Below are 10772 nucleotides of genomic sequence, written 5' to 3'. Positions count from 1 at the left end.
GAGTGTCACAAGGAAACATTCAATTCAGAACTTAACATCTCGTTTTTATCACTCATATGTTTTAGTTTCGAAGAGAGCATATTTAGAATGAAACTGGCAGAATAGTGCACACCACTCAGTGTACTCTTGAAGGAAGTGTTAACTAAACGTAAATCACTTATTTGTCAGGTGTTGGAGTGAATGCTCCCGGTCTTTTCGATTGGTCAATGTTATTAACAAAATATACCATGGGAGAGAGGGGTGCCGAAGTTAAGAGTGCCGAGACGCTTGTGCAACAGCCTGTACAAGATTCTTTTTATTACGGTTCATCCATCCTGGGAATCGAGAATATCGACGATTTTTGCCTGTTGTCGATATCGATACTGAAAAGATATTGGCTTCAGGAATTCTATGACTTTTGTGATCAATTGCAAAATAATTTCTTCCTTTAATTGTGCTGTGAAACCTTGCTTATTGCCACATTTCATGATTCTTGGTCATACGCTATAGGTTTTCAAGAGTAAATCTGTGAATCTCAAAATAGTATGTGATGTAAATGGCCGCATCTTTTCATTGCATTAAATTATAAGTTAAAGTTTTTTACCCTGCCAAGGGATCATGGACTTTGGAATGTGACATCAGTTTCAACTTAATACTTGTACCTGTTCCTGAGAAAGAGACAGTAGGATAACTCGAGGTAAAAAATATATAAATATGTGACATAAGTACAAATTAACAATTTTCCGATTTTTCTGTTTACTTGTACTGTGAAACCTTGCTTCTGACCCAATTACGTGATTCTAGCTCAACAGAAAGTACCCTGCAGATTTAGATGAGAAGCCTAAAATTTTCGAAATCAGTTTTCTTGGCGGTTGAGTGTTGCGTCTTCCTGTTCACACATGTTCTAGTCGTGCCCTACACAACCTGCCAATTCGAATCAAAGCGATGCGGGGAAATTCTTACAGTACGCTTGTAAGATTCATTGCAAGAAAGGAACTGTAGTCCAATCAGAAAGGAGGCAGCTTACAAATATCTCGTTCGACCGATACTTCAGTACTGATCGTCAGTCTGTGACCCTTACTAGACAGGAGTGATAAACAGAGAAGACCCAAAAAAGAGTAGCACGCCTCGTCACTGCGTCATGTAATAAGGTAATATCAAATGTATCGCGGAGAAGCTTAGTCAAGACTAGTGTCAGTTGTTATCAGGCAGGAGACGTATACTGCAATGTAGTGTACTGTTAAATTCTGAAAGTGTACATTAAACAATGGAAAGTCCAGAATGGATTAACGACAGCATTTTGAAAATGGTAGATTGCTACTCACCGTGTGGAGGAGACGATGAGTTGGTATACATTAAACTTACGGCCAAAAGTCCCATTTCTGTAGAAGAAAACACACACACATTCACAGAATCATAACTCTTGCATACACACACACGTTTTTGTGAATTTGTGTGTTTTTTATACTTCGAAACAAGCCTTTTGGCCGAAAGCTTAATGGAGAGCAGTCTTTCAGTTGTTCGTATCCGTGACCCAACGTCTCTTTTGTAAGGCGGGTAGCATCCATCATTTTCATAATATTGACGATGGCGTACATTCGCAGAAAAATCAACCAATATAGTTCTAACTCCCACGTACACCTCCCAGAAAGACCATGAAGATAAACGAAGATATATTAGAGTTCACATGGAAGCCTACCAACAATCGTTCTGACCCACCATTCACAACTAGAACGTGAATGTGTGTGTGTGGGGGGGGGGAGGTGGACCCTTCAACACACACGATTAGGTAACTTTCAGAGTGTAATTCTAGATGTACGAGATGTCCCAGAAATGTTGCAGCACACTTCTAGACGATGTGGGGCACAAGATAAGCATTGAGAATTGCGTAGGGCCCATGATCGCAAACATTAGGGGTAAGTGGCAACAGAGGCCGAAGATCTGAGAGTGATTCACTTGAAACATTTATTGGACATAACGAGTACACATGGTGTACGAAATGAATACGGCTCTGATGTTACAACAGATGCTCGAAGTTCGCACCATCAGACGCCATGCACACAGACATGGACGGAGCACTGACTGCCGGACACGACCGAACACACAGGGAGTTTCTTTGATTGTAGCAGCTGCACAGACGATTTGTGCGACGGGATCCAGTTCAGACTCCACAGGTTTGCGATACATGAGACATTTCTTGGCTCACCACAGAAAGCAATCAAGGCACTATAAATCCGGTAAGTGTCGGCGCCAAAACTTGTGTAGAGCACCACCTAGCAGCATATGGCAGCGTCTGCAGCCACGGATTGCTATGCAAATCTCAATCCTTGCGATGTGCCCCACCTTCGCTAGAAGTCTCTCGCAACATTTCTGGAACACCCTGTAGATGTATATGTAACAGTCTCAGCTACAGAGTTATTACCACTGGAAGAGCTACTTTGTTTTCTATTGTCCAGTACCCTTGCAGTCGATCTGCTTGTTTACAATTAACTGTTACATTGTCATGATTTACACGAAAGGTTTGTTCTATCAGGCAGAATCAGAAAATCAGGATGAGTCAATACACGAGCAGTCACTGTCATTGTACATGGTCGCTTTCTTCAGCGTCGCGATCTTCACCGCCAAACGGCCGGTCGGTCCAGTGTGGCCACTGCTTGAGGAGCGAGAAGAGCGCCCCGCCCGGGCTGATGGTGCCTGCCAGCTGGCAGTGCCCCACCAGGTGGTAGTCCTGTGCCAGGACCCCCCGGTCCTGCGCCAGCGCCAGCAGGGTGTCCAAGGCGTGCAGCGCAGTCGGCGTCGGCAGGCGTCTGCAGAAGGTGCCCATCAGCGCCACGACCAGACAGCGGCCGCCACAGTCCTCTGGAGCGTCCACCTCTACACCCAGGCTGAGGTCTGCCGCCAGCTCCCAGCCGCGGCCCTCGTACACGGCGCCAGACGGCGCCACCACGAAGTGGAACGGCAGGTCCGCCCGCCCGCGGCAATGCACCTCGAAGTTCTGGAGGCTGCGCATCTGACGGCGCTCACCCTCCGCACCTGTAGCTTCCTTTGTTCTGGTGTGACCTGGAAAATCAGCATCTCTATCAGTGTATGTTCATACTCCAAAATTAATAAAATACTCTGCTGTCCATTAAATGGAAGTGGAAATGAGCGTTTGGCGTCATTCGCTGGGAGGCCCCTTATGGGGCAGGTCCGGCCACCTTGTTGCAAGTCTTATTACATTCGACACCACATTGGGCGACCTGCGCTGTGCATGGGGATGAAATGATGATGAAGACAACACAACACCCAGTCCCTGAGCGGAGAAAATCCCCGACCCAGCCGGGAATCGAACCCGGGCCCGTAGGATGACAGTGCGTCACAATGACCGCTCAGCTATCGAAGCGGACTGTCCATTAAAAGCCGGCCGGAGTGGCCTAGTGGTTCTAGGCGCTTCAGTCTGGAACCGAGCCACCGCTACGGTCGCAGGTTCGATTCCTGCACCGGGCATGGATGTGTGTGATGTCCTTAGGTAGTTAGGTTTAAGTAGTTCTAAGTTCTTGGGGACTGATGACCTCCGCTGTTAAGTCCCATAGTGCTCACAGCCATTTGAACCATTTTTTGTCCATTAAAAAACCAGCACCACGATGGTAGCACTCAACAAACTTTAAACTGTCACGCACTATATGCTTGCATACGCAAATGATTAGGGTTGAGTGTAACTGTACGAAGTAAAAAGAAGTAATGCCTTCTGCATTTAATATACAAGGAACGCTTTCTTATTCAAAAGTTGCATGTGAGTGTAGGCTGTTTTTGAGAAGATCATGTTATGCCTTGGCTAAAAAAGTGAGAGGTCTATCAGAATGAGTCGCAATTTAATAGCGGCAAGATAATGAGCTATTGAGACTACAGTTTATCGTTCTATAATATTGCTGTTTGTTTTTGTCAGAATCTCTCGGCACTCCTGCAGATATACGCTGACGGAAAAAAAAAGATCGCAACACAAAGAAGGAGTTGCATGTTTCTACATCTGAGAGATGTGTCTATTTAAATTTCGCACCAACCGCAAAAGAGTGACGCTATTAGCGCCACTATGAGGATGAAAATCACGTTTGCTTTAAATACACGCTGGAGAGATCTTAAGCGTCAGTTACCTTGGAGATCTGGCGTGGTAAGTTGACGTTAGTCAAGAATGCCTTTAAGACTACAAAGACGCTGTTATCAACACATTACTGAGTTTCAGCGAGGTCCTGTAGTAGGGCTACGAGGCGGTGGATGTTCCTTCTGCGACTTTGCAGAAACACTTGGCAGGAATGTAGACACTGTACGTGATTTCTAGCAGCGGTGATCACGACAGTGAACAGTCACAAGGAGACTCGGCTCTAGAAAGTCACTTGGCGCTACCTGGAGACAAGCCCATCGTGTTCGGCATATGGCTGCGGCGCATCGTACTGCGTCTGCAGCAGAAATTTGAGCAGCAGTTGTCACCACAGTGACACAACGAACTGTTGCAAATCGGTTACTTCACGGACAGCTCCGAGCCAGACGCCCTGTAGGTGACCCCAAACCACCGCTATCTGCGACTTCATTGGTGTCAAGCGAGCGTTCATTGGAGCGCAGGGTAGAGGTCTGTTGTGCTTCTGCCTCGGTGCCAGTGATGTATGCGTGTTGGTTACGAAAAGGCCAGTTGAGGGCCAGCACCATCCTGTTTGCATGCTAGACAGATTGGACCTACACCTGGAGTTACAGTCTGGGGTGCAATTTCGTATGAAAACGGAAGCACTTTCGTAGTTATCTCAAGCGCCCTCACTACAAATTTGTACGTCAATCTGGTGATTAGACCTGCTGTGCTGTCATTCATGAACGGCATTCCAGGGGGTGTTTTGCAACAGGGCAATGTTCGCGCGTTGTCTTGGCCTGCTCGATCAGCAGATTTGCCTCCAATCGAGCAAATATCGGATATTGTCGGAAGACAATTCCGGTGTTCTCCACGAACAGCATTAACGGTTCCTGTATCGGCTGGCCAACTGACATAGGCAGGGAACTCCATTCCTCAAGATGACGTCCGGAACCTGTACAAAAGAATGCATCCACGGTTGGATGCTTGCTTTCGATATTCTGGCGGATTCGTCGGTTATTAATGTACAAGAATTTCACATTTTGAATGGCTTAACCTGCGATCTTGCAATGTTTATCACTTAAATGTGTTACCTAGACAAATCTATTCTAAAAATTTCATTACTTATTTTTTGATGTTGCGATTTTTTCCGTCAGTGTACAATAGATAGGTTTAGGAAGGCTACACTCAACGCCGTACTGGGATCTGAACAGCGCTACATGGCTTGCGCCCGACAGTACCGAAAGACTGATCGCTGAGCTACGCTAGACAGTACAACAACGTCACGTAGTCTGGGGCAGCCAGTGGGCTTGTTTGCAGCAAGACAAGTATCTATACAGACACTTACACTTTGATCGTACCAAAAAACGGCCGGAAGCGGTATTCCACACAGACTGTATGACTCCGTGTAGAGCACCAAAGACTGCTAGCGTGGTCACCATTGTTGTGACTTCCCTTGAAGCAACAACAGAGGAGCGCTCTAACAGTGGTGCGACCTTCGTCAGCACTGGACACAGGAGTGGGTTCTCATATTCCAAGTCCCGACTGCAGCATCACGATCGATACATCTACCGTATATGCAGAATGTAAAAGAAAGTTGAGAATGCGCTAGGTGACGATCAGTTTGGCTTTAGGAAAAGTAAAGGGACGAGAGAGGCAATTCTGACGTTACGGCTTATAATGGAAGCAAGGCTAAAGAAAAATCAAGACACTTTTCATAGGATTTGTTGACCTGGAAAAAGCGTTCGACAATATAAAATGGTGCAAGCTGTTCGAGATTCTGAAAAAAGTAGGGGTAAGCTACAGGGAGAGACGGGTCATATACAATATGTACAACAACCAAGAGGGAATAATAAGAGTGGACGATCAAGAACGAAGTGCTCGTATTAAGAAGGGTGTAAGACAAGGCTGTAGCCTTTCGCCCCTACTCTTCAATCTGTACATCAAGGAAGCAATGATGGAAATAAAAGAAAGGTTCAGGAGTGGAATTAAAATACAAGGTGAAAGGATATCAATGATACGATTCGCTGATGACATTGCTATTCTGAGTGAAAGTGAAGAAGAATTAAATGATCTGCTGAACGGAATGAACAGCCTAATGAGTACACAGTATGGTTTGAGAGTAAATCGGAGAAAGACGAAGGTAATGGGAAGTAGTAGAAATGAGAACAGCGAGAAACTTAACATCAGGATTGATGGTCACGAAGTCAATGAAGTTAAAGAATTCTGCTACCTAGGCAGTAAAATAACCAATGACGGACGGAGCAAGGAGGACATCAAAAGCAGACTCGCTATGGCAAAAAAGGTATTTCTGGCCAAGAGAAGTCTACTAATATCAAATACCGGCCTTAATTTGAGGAAGAAATTTCTAAGGATGTACGTCTGGAGTACAGCATTGTATGGTAGTGAAACATGGACTGTGGGAAAACCGGAACAGAAGAGAATCGAAGCATTTGAGATGTGGTGCTATAGACGAATGTTGAAAATTAGGTGGACTGATAAGGTAAGGAATGAGGAGGTTCTACGCAGAATCGGAGAGGAAAGAAATATGTGGAAAACACTGATAAGGAGAAGGGACAGGATGATAGGACATCTGCTAAGACATGAGGGAATGTATATAGACAGAAATGGTGAGTGATAACTTCTACCAAGGCCGGGAATCGAACCCGGGTCTCCTGCTTACTAGGCAGGTGTGTTAGGCTCTAAACCACCTTGGCACGGAGGTTCACACAACAGCACGCCTCCCTCCTTAATCCAAATTCTGTTTGTATGTAAGGGGGAATTTAAAGTAGACTGGGGAGGCAGTGAGAATTTGGATCGAGAAGGGAGGCGTGCCGTGGTAATCCGCGCAGCTGTGTGAACTGCTGTGCCAAGGTTGCTTAGTAGCTCACACACCTGCGTAATAAGCAGGAGACCCGCTTCCGATTCTCGGCCCTGGTACAAATTTTCACTCGCCGCTTCAGTCTATATACATGATGTTCCGGCGTAAGATTAGCGCCGGCACGGAGATGAAGAACGCAAAAGCAGAGAAGGCTGTGAGACGACCTCAGCCAATAGCCCGCTGATTAGGACCGCACCAGGACAGGAGCGGCCTCTACAAGAAGAGAATACAAGCGCCGCTATTGCCAGCCTCGGTCTGACACTAGAAACTGACACTGGGAGAAACCACATTGTATATAGCGAAAGACATTTATTATTTGCACGTCGCCCATCGCCTGCGACACGTTCTTGTAAGCAAAAGTTAATATTGTCAATCTGCCTTATTATAATAAAAGCCATTAATGTGATTTGCTTAAATTGTTGTACAGCTATCCGAGAAAGCAGCATCCTTTAGGCACCCTGTAAGAGACCCCACACATAAAATATGTACCAAAGTTTTATTTACTTATTTAATAAAGTGAATTAATATGTCATGTGTTCTAGTTGATGAGTCTTCTCCCAGAGCAGTCAAAGAAACCACAGCTGTGACCAGGCGAAAGTTGTTTCTCCTGGTCACGACAAAGGATATACCGGCCCAGAACATGGCGTGGCAGTATAGAGTTCCATTGTCTTAGGCGATAATTCGGTCAGTACCTGTTACCTTTCTGACGCGCTAAGTGCACTAGCTTTGTGTTCGAGATCTCTGTGACGCTACCTCATAACAATATTACCACTTAACTGCCTGTAGTTTCCTGACCTACATCAATACAGAAGGTATTCAGCTGTTGCCCTGGCCGATATTTCTCCAGATCTGTCATCCATTCAAAACATGTAGTGATGAGAGACAGATTCGATCACTGAGCAGAACGCTGGCATACAGTTGAAGCAACATGGAATGACATGCCCGTATCTGTCATCCAAGCTCAGTTTCACTTGTTGCCTGCCAGTCTGAAGGTATTGTAGCTGCAAGACGTGGTAGCTCTGTTTACTAATTTTTACACTTTGTATATCTGTATGGGCTACGGAAGTACTAAGGAATGAAGAGATATACATGAAGTTCTTTGAGGCTACAGATACCGCGATAAGGAACAGTACAGTAGGCAGTGCAGTTGAAGAGGAATGGATATCTCTAGAAAGGGCAATCACAAAAGTTTGAAAGGAAAACTTAGGTATAAAGAAGGTAACTGTAAAGAAACCATTAGTAACAGGAGAAACACTGCAGATGATCGATGAATGATGGAAGAACAAAAATGTTCAGGGAAACTAAGGCATACAGAAATAAAAGTCACTGAGGAATATAATAAATAGGAAGTGCAGGAAGCTAATACGAAATGGCTGCATGAGAAATGTGAAGAAATTTAAATGGAAATGATTGTCGGGCGGGCCGACTCAGTATATAGGAAAGTCAAAACAACCTTCGATGAAATTAAAAGCAAGTGTGCTAATATTAAGAGTGTAACGGGAATTCCACAGTTAAATGCAAAATGAGAGAGCGGAATAGATCTCGATGAATTTAGTAACTCTCCATCACCTCACGGTTAGTTTCAGCTTGGTCACTGGGGCAGGCACTGTGCACAACTTCTATTCTAAGCATGATACGCAATCACTGTAGGAGTTTCGCGATTTGGGTCAGTTAGGGAGCTGAACTCAGCATCAAGTGGTCTTCTTTCCTAAAGTTTTCCAACTGTATGTCATTTCAGTTTTCTTTTTCTTCGTTTTATTGTTACTGTCTGTTCCATCTAGAATAAGCTGTTACTGAATTATTTAACAATGTCTGAAGTAAATCAAATTTTTGTTAATAAATTCGGTAATTTATTTTACCTGTGAATTTCATTCCATACTTAGTCGTCCCTTTGCCTAACTAACAAAAATTTATGATTACTTCCCGCCAACTGATCCATTGCTGGGCCGATAGTTAGCGTTTACTAATTTCATTGCGGACAGCTTAATTAGCGCGGTTGTTTGAGCAGATATGTAGATTGGCAACTATCTAGCACTTTAATCTCTCTCTTTATTAGACCTGGAGGGGGCCGGGAGGTGGGGTTGCATGTGTATATTTTATTCCGTAACTGTCCAAAATTTGGTTCATGTGGAGACATCAGTAAACGTTGAAATGTTACTTTCGTAAATAGTCTATTCTCCCAACACAATCACCACAATTTCAAGTTACAATGTGGTTTTCTCAGAGACTAGGGTGAGCTACTGCATCCGTCTTATGATCTGAAGACGGTCGTCGACGCCATAAACCGGTAGTTTACTATTCAAACTGTGCGTAATTATGCCGGAAGGTAAACCAATATAGACACAGTGAAGCGTACTGAAGCGTACTCCTTGAACAGCAGTGTGGCCGAGTTACAGAAAAGCTTAATAACAAAATATTTGCAGCGCGGGATTAGTCGAGTGGTCAAAGGCGCTGCAGTCATCGACTGGGCGGCTGGTCCCGGAGGAGGTTCGAGTCCTCCCTCGGGCATGCGTGTGTGTGTTTGTCCTTAGGATGATTTAGGTTAAGTAGTGTGTAAGCTTAGGGACTGATGGCCTTAGCGGTTAAGTCCCATAAGATTTCACAACATTTGAACATTTTGAACAAAATATTTAAAACGTTATGGTATTCAAAACTGTTCACTAGAATCGTTCTGAAACAGACTATTAGCAATATATAACATGATGCCATCCTTGCCATCCTCATAAAAAATAGTAAATATGGTACAACAGCCTTTTTGCCAATCAATCCTATACCTGAAATACAGAAGTGCAAAAATATGGATGAATCCTTGAAAACAATCACTGGGCTGCTGCTTGTCGGCCCAAATTATTCCAAATCCATTGTATTGGATTCAAGGCCTCTCTAATCTGTTCATGTGGTGGATGTGTAACAAGAGAAAAACTCAGATTACAGAGGAACACAATGTGCACAGGTATTATCGTTCAAAAAGTGAAGCTTTTCTTTCTCTTTTTTTTTCTTTTCTTTTTGACTCATCTCAGAGTAGGAATTCAACCTACATCCTCAGTTACTTGCTGGATGCATTCCAATCTCTGTTTTCCTCTACAGTTTTTGCACTCTACAGTTCCCTCTAGCACCATGGAAGCCATTCCATGATGTCTTAACGGATGTCCTACCGTCCTGTCCCTACTCCTTGTTAGTGTTTTCCACATATTCTTTTTCTCTCCGATTCTACGCAGCGCTTCCTCATTCACTACCTTGTCACTCCACCTAATTTTCACCATTTGTCTGTAGCACCTCATCTCAAATGCTTCGATTCTCTTCTGTTACGGTTTTCCCATAGTCCATGTTTCACTACCATACGATGCTGTGCTCCAAACGTAGATTCTCAGAAATTTCTTCCTCAAATTAAGGATTATGTTTGGTGCTAGTAGATTTCTCTTGCTCAGGAATGGTCATTTTGCCACCACCAATCCGCATGGTAAGTTTCTCGCTGCACTCATTTCTGCTAATTCTAATTACTTTAGTCTTTTTCTGTTTAGTCTCAGCCCATGTTCTGTACTCATTAGACTGATTATTCCATTCAGCAGATCATCATTTTCATTCAGGAGAGCAATGTTATTAATGAATAGTATCATCAATATCCTTTCACCTTGCATTTAACTCCACTCCTGAGCTTTTCTTTTATTTCCATCATTGCTTCTTCGATGTACATATTGAACAGTAGGGGCGAAAGACTACATACCTGTCTTACACCCTTTTTAATCCGAGCAGTTCTTTCTTGGTCGTCCACTCTTATAATTCTCTCTTGACTATTGTACAAGTCGTATATCAACCGTC

General features: G+C 44.0%; 1 protein-coding gene across 1 annotated transcript in view; it reads right to left on the bottom strand.

Annotated features, from left to right (window-relative positions):
* Window positions 1–296: 296 nt before the first annotated feature.
* The window catches only part of LOC126187787 (uncharacterized), a 190731-nt gene continuing 180255 nt past the window's right edge, over window positions 297–10772 (bottom strand). The window contains exon 8 of the mRNA XM_049929059.1: window positions 297–3039. Within this exon, the coding sequence (XP_049785016.1) occupies window positions 2558–3039 (482 nt within the window). The 3' untranslated portion in view covers window positions 297–2557. The remainder of the gene's footprint in view (window positions 3040–10772) is intronic.

Source organism: Schistocerca cancellata, chromosome 5 (genome assembly GCF_023864275.1).
Source record: "Schistocerca cancellata isolate TAMUIC-IGC-003103 chromosome 5, iqSchCanc2.1, whole genome shotgun sequence".
NCBI lineage: Eukaryota > Metazoa > Arthropoda > Insecta > Orthoptera > Acrididae > Schistocerca > Schistocerca cancellata.
Note: the sequence above shows the minus strand (reverse complement) of the source record. Positions and strands in the feature narration are given on the sequence as shown.